Here is a 17313-nt window from a genome sequence, read left to right as displayed (position 1 = left end):
CTTTAGAAGTCTCAGAACAGATGGCTTTAAGAAGTTTTCTTGTTTCTCATCTGTGCTCACCTTTAGGATGTTCTTTATAAACAGTACAAGAAAAAGTGAAGTGGTTGGCATGGGGATTGAAACTAGGTTATCTTTAAGGTCCTTTTCAACCCAGGCCATTCTGTAATTCTATGATGTGAAGACTTGGAGAAGCATCAGGGATACCTGGCAGCTTTTCCTCACACTGAATCTGATTCCTCTTTCTCCATAATTGAAATTAATACAGTCTTGCTGCTTGGTCATTTAATGTTCTCTGACTTAATCCATTCTATTTTCAGCTTGTACTGAAGTGTATTCATTTACCCTTATTTTTTTCTCATTCTGCTCTATGAATTTTCATCTTCCTTGTCGAAAAACTGAAACACTTCTACTGTTAAAAGAAAGGAGAAAAGTAACTGCAGTTTCATTGTTAGCTTTCAAAACCTAACAAGTTGCCTGCACTTGACTACAGTTTTCATGTTTGCTATTGTAATTGAGATACCAAGCTCAAACATGATTAAAATGTCCCATTTACACATAGCAATTGATATTTCATTTTGTGCTCTGTATGTGATCATTCCTTGAATATGGTTCACATTACGTAAGTTACCTGTTAATTTATACTTCTGACTTGATGTACTTATAAGAGATGATTTTTGCCTGTGTAATTGCATAGCTTTATACCTGTTTCCATGCTAATTGGGTAGCGCTCTTACTTAAAAGTCCACACCTGCAGAAGTCAGATGAGACAAGAGTATGCTCTTGCAAATGCATTGCAGTGCTAGTATGATTTCCTTTCTGTTTTTTCTTCACGCTTCTTCCCCTGTCCACCCTGCTTCTTGCAAGTTCTCCAAGTCTACAGAAGCATGCTTACGCAAGTGGAATTCATTCTAGTAACTTCTCCCACTTTGGAGTATCTAGGTTACTAAGAATGTACACAAGTTATCAGCAGTCACATACTAAATTTGGAGTTATCAAAGAGAATTGTACTAACATACATTTATGGATTTCAGATGGTTTTATAATTGGAGGTACTGGCTAGGAAGCATCGTATTTCAGCGTTTGCTTGATCCCTCTTTCCATGTGATTATTGTTATATATTTCCAGTTATCTAGGCCAGTTTAGAATCTAAAAGAAGCTTTATAATAAAAAATGTACTAATTCTTGATTAAAATAACCATAGCAGATTAAACAAAGAGAAAAACAAACAAACAAAAAACAAAACACTTTTCCTAAGCAGTGTTTGAGTGAAAAGAAGTAAATGCATGTGACTTCTAGGAAAACCAGAAGCCTGTTGATTTCTGCCATACAGATACTGACATCTGAATATGAAGAGTACCACACTGCATTGTCAAATGTTCTCTGTTTCTCATTTACTATGAAAGAGTACTTAAACATGTAGGAACTACGAATTCAGTCTCAAAGCAATATTCTTAAACTTTAAACTCTTTATGCTACTGTTTCTCTTTAGAAATAATAATAGAAACATCTAGTATAATGTCATTAACATTGTATAAAACAGTCTGGTTTTGCCTTTGCTTTATCTTAAAAAGTTCATATGCTGGTATTTGCATGCAAGAAGAAACAACTTGGCCTGAATAAAGTAGTTGAATAAAAATTAATTTTCATGCAGGATAGCTCAGTATGACAAGTTATTTAAGTGTGAAATAATTTCTGATATCTAAACAATACTTAATATTTCATGAGCACCAACAACTTGGTTAGTCTAATCACAAAATGGGCTTAGGTAAGAGCTATTGGAGAAATTGGTATGGATAATAACTTTGTATTGTGTACAGTCTTAGCTGCAGTGATGAATTAAGGTTCGGGAAGGGGTGAGGACACTTTAGCCTTCTGCTTCAATACATCTCAGTTTAAGTCCATGTTTAAGTGAGATATAGAATTTATTTGCAGATTGTGTATTATAAATGATTCATCTTGAGGAAAAAATAGATAAGAGTAACAGATCTTGTATCTAAATGTCTTCAACACTGTTTTTTCTTACTGCATAGATGCAATCATGTTGGTGTTATGTATTGCTTTTAAATCTTAAAAAATACTTAAAAGAACTCTTAGATTTCTATTATGACATCCTATTTCTTGTGCAGTATATTAATCTTTAGGATTCCTGACTTAATCATTTTAATATACGTTTGTCTTATTTAACAGTTCTACTTGTATCCTACATTATTTTGATTTGGTTAATATCACTTTAGCCTACTCATTAACTTTGATCTTCATTTTAATACTTATTGTTGAAGTGCTAATTTATTTTTAATATTTTTTCTGACAATTCCAGTCCTCTAACTATCCTAAATATTATAGAATGGTATATATGTAGATGTTTAATCTGAATGTGTTCACTGAATTATTGTGGAAGCAATCTATTGGATCATGCATCGCAATTAGCATTTTTTCTTGTTAATTGAGTCCTGTATGTTTTTTGTCTGAAGTGCAGTGGAATGCGTAAGTCTGCTGTGTTGATACATGTCTTCTGCATTATCTTAGGCTTGTTTTGAGTTTTTTGTGTTTACTTAAAGATGAAAGAAACTGTGTAGTAAATATTGAAGGTTGTCAATCTTCAAACAATGTGTCTGAGAGTACAGAGAACACAAATGCCTTAGTAACCATTCTGCTAGGAATGACTGAATTGTCTGTTTTTTGTCAATTGGATATCTGTGTAGTTATGTTTATAATTCTTAGCGTGAATAGTTTAGATATACAGTTGCTTTCTCATCTGAAAATCTTTTGATCAGAGTTGCATTCGCTGTTTGAGTGAACACTTTGTTCTGGAAGAAAAATTAGTAGGTGGTCTTAAAAGGCTTCATTAAAAGAAAAAGAATGAAAAGGTTGCTAGCTCCCTATGGATTTTGGTAGATGAGGTAGAAAGATTCATATGTGTTGTTAGAGCATTGCAGATGTAGTCAAGAAAGATAGGGAAACTGACTACAACTTGATTTTCTTTTAGTGCTATATGAACTTACTTGAATGACTTAGTAAATAAACTGTATACTTCATTTAAATAGTCTTTGTAATTCTCCAACTGAAGTGATGTCTGATCACTGAAAGAGTGAATACTCTGAACCTTGAGTATTCCCTTGCAAAAATGAGTTAAAATCTGTACTGCTGATGAATTACTGTATCTGCTTGTGTTTTGGTTAAGGAGTTATTCACTGATTCTCAAAAAAGGAAAAGGTATGAAAGAGTGAATGCTGAAGTTAATGTAGGTCATAGATCCTGTCAGGACAGTCAGTCATTACTACCTTGTTTTGGAAAAAGATATGAGACAGTGCTAGGTAAAATTTTTGGTTTTACTTGGTGTACTTCTATTGTGGGGTCGTCTTTTTCTTTTTTTTTTTTTTTCCCAGGTATCATGAAATTGTTTATTGAGAACTGTAGAATTGTAGAATAATATATCAAACATTCTAAAATTATGAACTGCAGGGTAAGACTCACTTCAGAACCAGTCATCAGTGATTGGATGACTTTTGGTCCCTTATCACATAGATATAAATGCTTTTCTAGCGTGAAACAGTAAAGCAGAACACTGGAGTGCAAAATATATTGTCTAAGTTTTTATGCCAAAATCTCAAAGTGCCATTAACAGTTTTTTGCAGTCATAATTTATAATATACTGTTTTATTATTGTAATATGTCACTTAAAAATGGTGTTGGGGGGAGGGAGGACCCTGTGTAGAACTGTCTGCTGTCATCTATCACATATTAGAATAACATGTTGGTAGTCAACTTTGGAAAATATTCTGTTTATGCTTTGCAGGGGGAATAAAGGTGTGTGCATTGGACATTTTCTGTGCTTTTTTATTTACATTCTCTTTTTAAAAAATTTTCAAAGGCTTTACAGAGAGCTAGTAGAGCTCTTTGCAGAATGAATTCTCTTTTATATCTTATAATTGTACCTGTGTTTGAAGCAAGAGGGATTTCTTTTCAGATTTTGTTTTCAATTCTCTTATTCCCTCTTGTGGTACTCTTACTCTCTTATTAAAATATGATGTTTTAGAAAACAAGTTATCCAAAACCAGGAATTTTGAGCAAAACCCAGTACAAAATGTTCATCAGGACTGAAAGTGGTGCATACTTGCATTCCTCCCATTCAGTAAGGTGCTGTTTCTGAATATCTTCTTGCCTGCTGGAATGGGATTCTTGCTTTCTTTTCTCTTGGTTATTTGCTTTACAAATCAGTCATTAGTAACTGGCTTAAAGATTTCTTTGCAGAACTGCAATTGCATTGCAATTTAGAAGCAGATAAAGCTGTGGTCTAAACCTCTGAAAACACTTCCTCAAATCTTCATTCCATATTAGGTGAGAGCTTAGTTGTGCACTAGGAAATGTGGTGGGACCACAGCTTTACATGAGACACATTTCTTACTTGGCCTATGGACCCTGGTAGGTTTAGCTGTTCTTGCTCTGCTTCTTATAAGTGCCTGTTCTGATGGCAGCTGCTGGCAAACAAATCTCATTCTTGCTTGAAACATTCATTAGCCTAGCTCCATGTCTCTTTTGAAAGCAGAACTTTTTAGTTAGTTTAGCTCATTTTAAAATGTTTTTTTTCTGGTTAACTGAGAAACTGGTGAAACCTTAAAATGCAAGAAAGAGTCATTGGCTGTACTGCTGTAGTTTGTACTATTTTAAAAATGATACTGACAAATACACACAAAGATTGTAGAAACATCACAGAAATCCATTACCATTGTTCTTCAAGAGGGTTCACTGCCTGCTTAACATGTTTCCAGTACAACTACCTCTTCTTGCCATTTCTGGTTTGGAATTGGTGTCTCACTGTCTTATCCTCTTCAGTGTGATGTTTCATTGGAAATGTAAGATGCAAGCTTAATATGGGTTTAATTGTCCACCACTAGGTGAGGTGCAGATGCTGAACCCAGTCCTAGCCATGTATCAGTTACAGGTATTTGCCCAAAGACTCCTGGAACTGTTGTTGGTTCAGTTTTAATTAGTGCTGTTAAAGGCTCTAAAATAGAGTACTTAGTATTTTTTGGGACAGAGTTCCTCTTTGAAGTAAATTTTTTTTTCACTAAAGCTTTCATGAAAACATCTGAAAGATGTGTTGCCACCATTCCACCTTCAAAACAGAACGATACAATCTAGTGTATAAATCTTGGTTTAGCTAACTGTACTTACTTTAACTAGCTTGTCTTGTAGTAGATTATGCAAAAGAAAGAGCAAACTTCAAAACATGAAATTGGCACCTAGTGATCATTGAGTAAAAAAAAAACAAAAAAAAAAAACTACTCCATGGGTGTCCTGTTCAGAATTTGTATGAGGCACTTCTTAGTAAGTAGGGGCAGGTAGCATAGCGATAATCCTACCACAAAAGGTAGTAGTTCTTTCAGGAGCTATGAGAAGCAATTCTGGATTTGTCCAATATAAACTTGTGCTCTGACAGTATTCAGTGTGATTCACAGCAGCCTTTCTGCTGACATCAAAAATACCAAGAAAAGCTTGTTCTTTTGTGAAGAATTTGCTGCGTTGCCTTCTATTGTATTATAAAAAACAGATGAAACCTTCCGTGTACCTTGAATTTTGTACCTTTTTGTGCATCAAGGAAACATTTCCTTGCATAGAAAATGTAATATGCTAAGCTCCAGTCTCACTGCAGGAGGGAAAAATGGCCTCTCAATTTCTTCACTAGAGACTGGTGAATTTTCCTAGGAAACTTAAAAGACTGCAAAAATGAAAAACCTTTATCCTATCCATAGAAATTAGTCACCAGGACTAGAACCCTTGACTTGGAAATAATACAATTTGTAACTATCAAGATTACAAGTTTGCATTTCCTAGAATACTTTTTCACTAAATAAAACAAGGTCTTTGTTTTGATTATAAATTAAGCAATTCCAAAAGATTGGTCTGAAACTTTAAATTGTGTCATTGTGTGTATTACGTGCAGACTGCTACCACTTTCCTGTAGGTGAGAGACATTCATGGAAGAGTGTTGGATTTTACTTATCTACCTCTGAGTATTTTACAAAATTTGAAGCTTGCATGAGTAGTTACTCATACAACTTACATTTGTGTGCATGCATTCAGTTGAGGTGCAGTCTGCTAGGTGACTGCTTAAAGAGAATATTGAAGACATGAAGACCTTTAGCTAAACTGTGGTTTTCATCTCCTTGGTTTTTCATCTATATACCTGCTTGGTATGAGAAATCTTGTTGCTCCCGTGATAGAGATTGATTTTCACTTTTAGTAGGAAGACTATTTTAGACTTAAACTTTGTTTAAACTTGCTATGCAATTTCAGAGCACTTCAAACAGCAGTAACAATACATCTTGTCTTGCTGGGTCGTAGCATTTTGAAATCTTTATAATGGTGAAGTCAGACTAAATGAACAAAGTGTTTTAGTTTGCCAGCTAACGAGTTTGGACAAGACAAGGAATTCTATTGGAATGTTACTGAAATCTGTGGAAGAACACATCCAAAACATACACAATAATTCTATTATTTTTCCAGTAAACAAATGTGGCAACTCAACAAGTACTTTTTGTCTGGATTGGAGAATTAAAAACAAACAAACTTGTAAAGAGTCAATCTTGAGAGCAGCCTGCAATACCTTCAGTTAGCTTCTTTCTAGATTACCTGGTTCCCTTCTGTTCTACCTTCCTGCCCTGGGCAACTCAGTGTTATTCAGATACAGATTTTACTCTCAGAACTGGTACATAAAACACTACATTGCACAGCACTTCTTTTCTTTCTCTACAAACAGCTCATTTTGTGAAATTTCATTTAGTCTCTATGCTTTTTCATAAATGTATTCTTTTTATCAGCTGTAAAAATTAGCATGTCCCTTCCTTTCAAGTATTTTTAATAGAGTTGGATTTTTTTCTCCAAATTCCGTATTCTGTTTATATCATGGACAGTCACATGAAATTTATCAGAGACTTGGCTTTAAGTTGTTATCCTGTAGTAGCTAAGCTGTTTTGCCTAATCTTGAGGCTACTGGCATCACTTTCACAATCAAGCTATAACCTATGTTCTGTACTTTAGATACAGATCTACTAGTGAGGGCCAAGTGCACAGAACTCTTTCATCTCTATCCTTGCTTATTTTTTTATTAGCAAGGCATTCCTGATTTTTTTTTTTTAAAGTATACAGTATTAAAGAATATTTGGAGAAGACTCCTTCCTTTTTTTTTTTTTTTAAAAAAAAAACAACAAACACTTGGAAAATTCATTTAAGGTCTCAATTGTCATATCTCATAGGAATGTGATGTGTCTTCAGAATGTGTCACGGCTGATGGTTGGGGTAGAAGTCCATCTTGGTTGTAAGCAAAGCACATGAAATAGCTGGAGAACAGAAAGAATCTGTTTTTCTGGCTTTTTTTGTTGTTGTGTTTTTCTCTCAAAGGTGACCTTTCATGCAGCTGGAGAAGTGGGTCTTTATTGCTGAAAAGAATGGCTTTACTGAATACTTGGCCAATCCACTGGCTAAAATATGTTTGCACAAAGGCTCTTGTGAATAAAGTAAGCTACAGGGCTGTAGGAGCCAAGTGTCTGCTGGAGCAGTGGTGCGTGTTGTAAAGCATATCTGCAACCGAGAATGACTATTTTAAGACACCTGAGTTGTTTCTATGCCCTCATCCACCCTTCAGAAGCACTCAAGCTCTGGAGTATGTTTTGTCGGAAGTGGTGAGTTTGCTTATTCTCTGCAGGGAAATGGAGTTTCTTCCTCCTGCTCTTTTGCCAGATTTAATATGTGCCATTTCTCTTGATTGGAGAGCTTACCGCAGATCTCTGAAGGCCGCAGGCCCTCCTCCTTTTGTAATGAGGAAGGATTGTGCTTGTCTCTTCTGGATCATTATGTAGTTTTAATACCTGCCTAGCATTCCTTCATTTTAAAGCAGGGCCGAATGATGGTACCATAAGGTCAGCAAGACCATGATGTTGCAAGATCTCTGTTCTTCTGGTGACACTCGAGGTTTTTTGCTTTGTCATAGTGACTTTTCCAGGTCAAATGATAACCCATATTCCACCTCCATCTTGACCAATCACCAGCTTCTAATTCTCTATCCTTTTTCATAGCAGCTTTAGCTACTCTGTGGCAAGGTAATATCAATGTTTCCTAGTTGGAAGACAAATTTGCTATTTGTTCTTTTGATCAAGGAAAACGGTAACAGGATGCAGAAATGCATATTCTGGTAGAAAGTGCAGTGCAAGCGTTGCAAAAGTCAAGCAGATATGGTGCTAAAAGTATTTATTTTATTGCTTCTCTAGGACACTCAGATTAGGCAGAACGATTGCAAGGAAATTAGGGGACCGTGCTCTATGCTGCTGAACTTAATAAACAAACAAACAAACAAATTATATAATGGTTTGGATTTGAAGGGGCCTTTGAGATCATGTAGTTCCAGCCCCCTTGCTATGGGCAGAAATGGCTCCCACTAAGTCAGATTGCTCAAAACCCTGTCCAGCTTGGCCTTGATTGCTTCCAGTGAGGGGTGCTTCCAGTGAGACCCTCTGGGCAACCATTTCCAGTGTCTCACCATCCTCACCTTGTTTTGGTTTGGTTTCATTGTGTGTGTGTGTGTGTGTGTGTGTGTGTGTGGTTAATTGAGAAATGATGAATAGTTGATATAAATTTCTTTTTCTTCATTGTCTCCTTTTAACAATCAACAAGTGTTACCAACAAGGGTTCTGACATATGAAAGTTAGTGCATTTAATGACAAATCAGTATTCAGTATGAAGAAAACACTTGGTGGGTCTCTTTTTTTTATTTTTTTCCTTGTCTAACTTTGGCAGTTTTCTATCTAGTTTCTTGCTTAGAACTCTGCTTGTAATAAACATTTGCTTTCCTTTTCTTGGCTCTGTTCAGCCTTGGAACTTTAGCAGTAGACTGCTGTTGCTTGGAAAGAAAGCAAGATTAAAGGATAACAGTACTTACCTACATGGAATAAGAAGTTGGAATTTTTATGAACCTCATTACAGATTTATTCCAGAGTGTTTTTGATTCATAAAGAACTCTTTGTCGCTTACATTATGATTTTTCTTTATATTGGAATTTAACTATAAGAAAAGACTTAAAAGGATACAGATATTTAAGCGTTCAAAATTATTTCAGGAGATTGAATTTTGCAAAGGACAGCAAAAACTGCTTGAGACAAGAATTTAAGAAAGAAATAAATAATTTTCAAATATTGTTCTAGAAATTCAGTATTTCATATTTAAATATAAACTTCATTAAATAATAACTATTTAACAATGCATCTTTTATCATTTTTGATCTTCTAGACAAAAAGCTACGAAGTAAATATAATTGAAAATCCTGCTTATATTTTTTTATTTGATGGGTTGTAATTGTTCTTCAAAAAGTACTGATAATAATTTTGTATGTTTTGAAATGTTTTCAGTGAGCCTTCTTACCATCACAAGGTATATTCCAGTGCTAGATACTGGAGATCATAAGTATTCTGCTGTACCACTGTATGCATTCATATATGCATCTACATCCCCAGTCTTGTCATTGTAGGGGTTCAAAGCCTAGCTTTACTTTGCATGATGGAGACAAAACCATAATTTTGAAGAACAAACTACTGATTTTGAAGCTAACTAAATGATATAGCAATCATCAATTTATTTGAAATATAAACATTACAAATTGTTTTCACTAAGCTCAGCTTGGCTGTATTGTTGTTACTCTTTGGACAAGTAGCATGTGGAGAAACGTCTCGTTTTGTCTTTTTTAGTCTCCTTCCTTTTTCTTCCTTCCCTTCCTCCCTCCTTCCCTCCTCCCACAGTTTAAAGAAGAGCGAACAGAGCTATACATTAATAGCTTCATGTTGGCTGCTGCTGGGATGAGGGGCTTGGAATTCCTAACTTTTTGGTTTGTTTTCGCTTCTGGATGTTTCTTCTACAGGTACTGAGAAAGATATTAGAAGAGGAAATAATGTTTGTGTCAAAAGAAAGTAGTATCGTGAAAAGTTTATTATTTTTATGACTTTGTCTCAGTATATCAAGTTAACAGTTGAACCAAATGAGGCCCAGAACTACTTTCAGATCAGAATTTTACCAAAATGCCCCCCCTATCAGTCACAGTATATGTATTTTAATAACACAGTTTAAAAATATGCTGTTTGACTGTTTGATTTTTTTTTTAAATGCCTCACAATAGCACTGAGCACTATTTCTAATTTTAGAAGCTTGTTCTCATTAGTGCAGTACATTGATAGCACCTGTTTTAAACTCCAAATCTGAGTCTACGAATGTAAAACCTGACTTTTGAAATATTTGCTTTTTTGAACACTCTTCTTTAAAGGACCTGTCAGGATCTCTCCCCAAAATGCTAGAAGCATGAAGGATAAGGGAGGAACAAAGTTGCATGGCCCAAACACATGTGCTTTCGTCATTAGCAAGGTACAGCATGACCTCATGTTGACCTCAAAGGTAAATCACTAACAGGGAACAATTATACATGCCTGTGCAAGCACCTTAGTTTTGAACATAATCAGAACAATAATTTCAGTGTATAGAATAAAATTAAATTCGCAGCTCTTTCTGTCTTTCACTTCTTCTCTCTTGTCTCTCTCCAAGTCTCTTCTTGAGAGAATGTTGTGGGTTTTTGTGTGTGTTGCGAAAGGGAATTATTTTTCTAGAGGTCATAATAAATTCCTAAATATGAGAAACACGAAGGATCTTTTATATAATCTAGTCACATTGTGCAGCTTACAGTGAATTGCTCTTCTTTACCTAAAGGTTTTGTTTGTTGTTAGAGTATTGATGTTGCAGCCTTCAGAATAAATGTCTATGTTGTGTAGCTTTCAAATGGAGGGACCATTTAGACTAAGAGGAATATTTTTAAGATATTGACATCTTGCTTCTTTGTGTGCTTATGTTAGACTACCACACAAACTTACAACTTTTTTTTTTTATAGAAGACTAAATATTCTGTAGTGTTGTGTGATATAGCTCTACATATTGTTGAGCTAGCAGTTCTGAGCTATGTGGAGAAGAAGTGCTGCCAACATCTTGGAAGATTAGCCATATTTGTCCCATATTACTTGTACAATATAATTATTTGATACAAATTTTACTTTCTTTTTATTTTTAATAGAATGAGAGAGCATATTCTTTCTGTGGAACAATAGAATACATGGCTCCAGATATTGTAAGAGGAGGAGATACAGGACATGATAAGGTATGTTCTATCTAAGTTTATTACCACAAAAAAGTTAATTATTTGGGCTGTTGTTCATTTTGAGGTTATTTTTGATATAGAATAAGGTGGTGCCTTACTTAAAAGCATGCATTATTTCAGGTTGTCCTAAGATTAATTATTTATTGCCTTTATTTAAAAACATCGTTATAATTTATTTTTATTCTAAAGTTAGTTTTTAATCTAAGTAAAAGGTGTATTTCTAAAGCTATGAAGGCTCTTTCTTCTATTCATATCTCATTCTAAACATACAATGGGACAAAAAAAAATTAACTCATACTTCCTTTTACTTAAACTGTTTAGTTTAAAGTGGAAAAAATAACTGCTTTGTGACTAATTCGATACATTTTTTAAATTGTACATCAGGTAAGTCTGTTATCTTTCTAGACGTCTCAAGGGAGTTATTAACATGTGATCAGGAAGTGATTTCAGATTATCCAAAAAAATGCAGTTTAACTTGAGGCACAAGTTGTAATATGAATTACAGTGGCAGTAATTAATGGCAAAGCTTAAGATGACCATTATTCACAGATGATATCTGAAACAAGAAGGCCTCCACCAGCCCTACTTCATAGACAGAATTTCTACAGTATTTCTAGATAAATTATTCTGATTAGTTGGTGCACTGAAATTTTTTGAGAATATCTAATATTTGATGTTTTGTTGTGGATGGAATTGATTTGTTTTTCTCTTGGGCGTTCTTGAATATAGTTAATCACAATTCTTATAGTAGACTTTTTAAGCTCTGGAAAATTTTACATCACCCTCTATTTCCTTTTCTTAAATTACTGGGACTCAGTTTGACTTTGCCTTAGAAGGTACTTTCTTCTCTCTCTGTTCATTCTGCATCTTTATCTAAATTTGCATTACAGTGAGCGCAGTACTTCAGCAAAGTGTTGGTAGTTTGAAGTATAGCAGATTGATTGCCTCCCTGATTCTTTTATTAAACATGAAATAAAAAATGACTTGTCTTTTCATTTAGTCTCTGTCTCACACCTACTTTTGTCCCACTGTAGCCTCTGCATCTTTTTCTGCAGTACTGCTTGCTTGATCATTATTGAAAATAAAATTTTTCAGATTTATGACTCTAAGGTCTATTTCCTGTACTCTGTATTTCCCCTTACTTTGATCATGCCTATTTCAGAGTCTCTGCAGTGCATTAGTCACTTTTGGGTTGTGATTTTTTTTTTTTCCTCAAGTGCTTACAAATTCAGTTCTGTTGCTGATTTTAAAAGCCATCTATATTCTGTTATCTTTGATTAGTTCTACTTGATGCTACTTTCATGAGATATAGAGCAGAGCTTATAATATGCTATAGGAAATAGCTCAGCAGTTTGGCAAATTATTGCCAGCTGTTAAATAAGGGTGATTTTTTTCAGTTCTGTATGTGCTGGTAATTGTTTACATCATAAATTCTTAGTTCATCCTTGGTAGTTTTATGTGGCACAGTGTTAGAACATTATTTTGTATTGACTGCTTAATTAAAACCCAGTTTACAAAGAGAAAATGAGATTGCATTGGTATGCTCTGCTTTTGATAAACCAGTGATTTTGCTTGTTATCTCTTCTAGATAGCTATCTTGTTTGTACTAAAAACTTGCTCTGGTATTTTTAAGTTTGATTGGATTCTGCAGATCTTCCTTTTCTTACAAAAGAGGGAAAAAAAAGTTTATGGAAAACAAAAAATTACTTTTAAAATATCTTTTAAAAGTTTCAGAAGCAGCGGTGGATATGAGAGTGCAGAGGTAATTTGAGCATTTTACCTGGAAAAAATTCTTTCCTTTTAGAAAGCCTCTGCTTTCTACCTTGAGTTAACTATCCTTGAAACAATGTAGGCTGCTCCAAATATTGGAAGAGACAAAATCAGATACAGTATAGCTATGAATGTCATTATCCGGATCCAAAAGCATTTTTTAACATACAGCTGCTTTAAAAAAAAACGAGAAGCTCAGTGGTGTCAAAGATACCGATAATGTGATTACATTTGAAGCCAAGAGATCGCCTTACTGTGGAAAAGTAAGGTAAAATTCTATAGCATTTTCAGGTGTCCTGATTAACTGTTAACTGAGACCTGTTGCTCTTTGAAAAGAGTGCTTTTCAAAAGTTCCTAAAAGCTCAGGTTCCACTAATTCTTAGTAAGCCTTTGGTTCCTCTGTTACTTTCACTTCTTTTATTTCACAATTGTAAAAACTAATTCTGGTGAAAAACAGAATGAATCGTTATTAGCTAATGGAAGGACTTAACTTGAGAAATTAGTTGAATGTGAAACTCTCTCCTCAGCTTCAAGTTATGTTAGCATAGAAAACACATCCAGTCATTACTGCTTTCGTTTAAGCCTTATTGTGCCCAGGTTTGTCTTTGGAGAGATAGGTGGGCTGTTCTTTTTGCTAGCTGCTTTGCTTATTGGCTACTTTGCTTTGTTCTTCCTTTTCTTAATGATTTTACTTTGCTGCATCTTAACTTAGTTCTTGTTGTTCTATAGGCTGTCGATTGGTGGAGTGTTGGTGTTCTTATGTATGAATTGCTAACTGGAGCATCACCGTTTACGGTTGATGGAGAGAAGAATTCTCAAGCTGAGATTTCTAGGTAAGATTCAAAACAGCAAGTTCTGCATGTTTCCTCACAAAGTGATGCTTGTGCTGTAATACATATTTAGTGAGAATTTTAATCTAAAATTTAGGAATAAAGAGTTACCAGGTTAATAATTCATGCATTCTGGTTCTGTTTAACAGAAAGGCATCTGAAAGCAGATCGATTAGTTCAGTGGTCTGGTGAGGTTAAAAAACTAAAATTGACTTTTATGAAAGCTTTGTTTAAGCTACAGTGCAACCCACAGTTTTATGGCTGTCTGGCCCTGTTGCATATTTACAGTTAAAAGGGAAATAAAATGAAACATTATATGTGAATAGAATTATCACATTCAACATTTTGATACATAATGAAAAATATTTAGCTAGGGAGATTTTTATCATGTCTTGCTAGACTCCTCCATCGCATTTATAACTTTAAATTATCAGTATGAGCCCTACTCTCACCTTTTTCTCATGGGTAGTATTTATTTTGCTAGTGTAGATCACGAAATAAAGAATGTGACCCTTTCTAGCCATACTTAGATTTCTGAGAAGAAATGAGAATGACACATGGAAATGAAATAACCTATAGCATTATTATATTTTGTGTGTCAAGTTTTCCTGACTGTCAGCTTCCTTATGTTTGGTAATCTGTACTCTTTAAGGTTTGGTTTCAATACTGAAGTATTTAAAAAAGACAAATAGATAAGGTAGCCCCAGATACCTTACTGAGTTTTCTTCTTCATTTCCTACGATTAGCTTAGGAGCAGAAGGAGGTGAGGGCTAAAATTGCACAAATTAATAACTGCCGTTAAGGTCAATTTGGAAGTCCTGACTAACAGAGGTCTTGCTCTTATTTGAATATGACTGCTGTGATTGTGACTCTGCTGAGAAAGTCTGAAGTTGTAATTGGTAAGAGAAGTTACATCAGTCATGCAGATGATTTATTAACTTCTGTTATAAGCTCAGAAAATTTATTGGAATGTTGAGATATGCATTTTGTTTTCGGAGTGTCTATCAGAATAGAAAACTCATAGAACTACCTCCAGAAGTTGTTCTTGGTGGGAAAGAAGAATCCATTAACAAAACAAATTTCCAGGCTTCACTCTCAATCATTATGGAATTAAACTCAAATTAACTCTGGCTTATTTGAATTTAGGAGTTTTGTTGATTTCTCACTTCGGCTATGTCTAAGTGAGACTCTGAAGAAGTTTGTATTTCTTAAATTCTTTTTTAAAGAAAGCCTTGACTAGAAATTTATAGATATAGTTTGTCCACAAAACAAGAAAACTTCTTAGTACTTGTTCTACAGGGTTCTTGGTACCAACTGTCTTGGTAGGTCCTTATGAGTTCTTGAGTATCTTATTTTTCTGATAGTTTATGATTAAAGTCAAAGTTGCAAGGCTGCTGGATCCATAGCTAATAAACTGATCTCTGACCAAACATTAGTTGTGGAAAGTTAACTGCCTTCTTCTGCCCACATATTAATGTTCATATGCGTTTTTTTCTGGTTGATGTATATACTACACATTTGTTTATACTACACAACATCTCTCCGTGGATATCATTTGATCTTTCTAGTTTCATTTCCTCTCTAAAATTATGAAAAACTGAACTGCAGATAATCTCATCAAATATCTGTAGTTCCCAATAGTGATGAAGTGCACTGACACAGAGATAAAAGCTGTTAGAAGTTTCTTTATTGATGGCAGTTTTCTAAGCAGAAATTGTATTCCCTAAGAGTAGACTTAGAGAATACAGTTTCCTCTGCTTCTTTTATTTCTCCTTATAGCCTTTGATTTTTCTGGGTTTAGGGGAAAAAGTCTTCTTCTAAATCAATCCAGATCTTTCTCTTATTTTACCAAGATGGGAAATAATCTTAAATATTCTATACTGAAATTTTATTCTTGTGTGTGGCACAAAAGATATCTGGTCTTAAATATGAGCTTTGACTTCTGTTATTAAATATCTGTTATGAGCAGTTCAGTTGTTCTGTCAGAAATAGTCTGTGTTTTATTTTTTTTTACTTTTCTGATGAGAGATTGTGTTCAGTTCTTTTATCATAGCACTGTGGACTTTTCATGGCAAGTGCAATGTAAGCTCATACCTAATTTCCCTTGTATTAAAGCCTCTATCTGTGAATTTGTTCATGCTTCAGAGAGGATGGCTGAGATTTGTCCATCTCTCATAAGTATATTTTGTCCACAGTTCTGCAAAGAACCTGTTTGTTGTGAAACTGTTTGGAAAAGGTAAATCAGGTGTATACTGGGATGACGTTCTGTGTTCTCTACCTGTAAAAGACTCCAGTAAATACTAGATATTTTCAAGGACAGAGCAGTTACTAAATTGAATTTCTGATTTGCATAGTATTTTCTGTAATTTTGTTCTTGTTTATAAGCAGGTAGAGCTTATAGCTATTTACCTGCAATGCACAGCATTGCTAAACTTCGTAGGGAGCTCTGAGTCCAAGAAATGATAGGAGAAAATGTAATGATGCTTTTCTAACAGATAGTAATGTGTTAGATTTCTTCCATGAGAAGGAAAGCATTTAATGCTAAATTTAGTGTGAATCGCGTCAGTGACGTTGCCTACACATCAGTTCAGCCTTTTAATAAAGCAGACTGTTTCAAGACAGTTATAACTATCATATCAAGGCCTCTGACTTGCTTAACTTTTATTAGAACTAGAGATGTTCTGTTCTGTCATCTATGAGTTGGTACAAAAGAATCTGGTATTAATAGTTCTGAGAGGACAGGACAGTCGGTAGAGTTGTTTTTAAAAGTGAAGATGAAAACTCTTCTTCGGAAGCTTGTCCTCATGCCCTTTAGTAAGTTTCTAGCTTGGGGTTACTTTCTGTTATCCTCTGAGAATGAGGATGGGATATGTATCTTCTTGGTGATGCGTATGATACAGTTATACCAGCATTGATGATAGGCTGTGGTAGCAGTTCTGGCATGAACCTAATGTTCTTTTGGTCAGCTATGCTTTCAGTTGATGATGAAGAGTTGTACAAGGTACTTATGAAGCATGACAATGAAAAGGACAACAAATTTGTCCTATCAGTTTTCCATAACCTGATTATATCTTTTACCTGGTGGAGATATATAAAAAAAAAAAATAAACAAACAAAAAAACACCTTAGGTTCTGAGCTTGGAATCTTTTATTATCATGACTTCCATAATCAGGTTCAGGCATCTTCTTTCAGGCTAATCCCAGAGGAAGGTGAAAGATAACTTTCATCTCATAATGAAAACTGGATGATTTCTGAAGAGGTTGAATCTTTCCTTCTTCTCTGGGCTTAGTGTAAGATTCTTTTTGTTTAAAGATAGAAGCAAGCTACAGCGGTCAATTTAAGTTGACATCAGTTCAAAATGTGAGATTTTTAGTGCTGCTACAACCTTACATTGTTTCAATCTCAGTCTGTGTTCAAAATCTTTCAGTATGTGCTTGCTGGAGTCCTCTGTGTATTTTAAGTTCTCTATGTATTGTACTGCCTGAAGTTACCACAGTGACCGTGCATATAGACAATGTGTGTGCCTG

General features: G+C 34.7%; 1 protein-coding gene across 3 annotated transcripts in view; it reads left to right on the top strand.

Annotated features, from left to right (window-relative positions):
* The window catches only part of RPS6KA5 (ribosomal protein S6 kinase A5), a 68676-nt gene that overhangs the window by 31970 nt on the left and 19393 nt on the right, over positions 1-17313 (top strand). For all 3 annotated transcript variants that reach the window (XM_085225496.1, XM_085225494.1, XM_085225493.1), the window contains exons 6-7: positions 11102-11185; positions 13685-13788. In XM_085225496.1, the coding sequence (XP_085081622.1) occupies positions 11102-11185; positions 13685-13788 (188 nt within the window). The remainder of the gene's footprint in view (positions 1-11101; positions 11186-13684; positions 13789-17313) is intronic.

Source organism: Meleagris gallopavo, chromosome 5 (genome assembly GCF_905368555.1).
Source record: "Meleagris gallopavo chromosome 5, MGAL_WU_HG_1.1, whole genome shotgun sequence".
Classification (NCBI taxonomy): Eukaryota; Metazoa; Chordata; class Aves; order Galliformes; family Phasianidae; genus Meleagris; species Meleagris gallopavo.
This window is presented reverse-complemented; position numbering and strand designations above follow the sequence as displayed.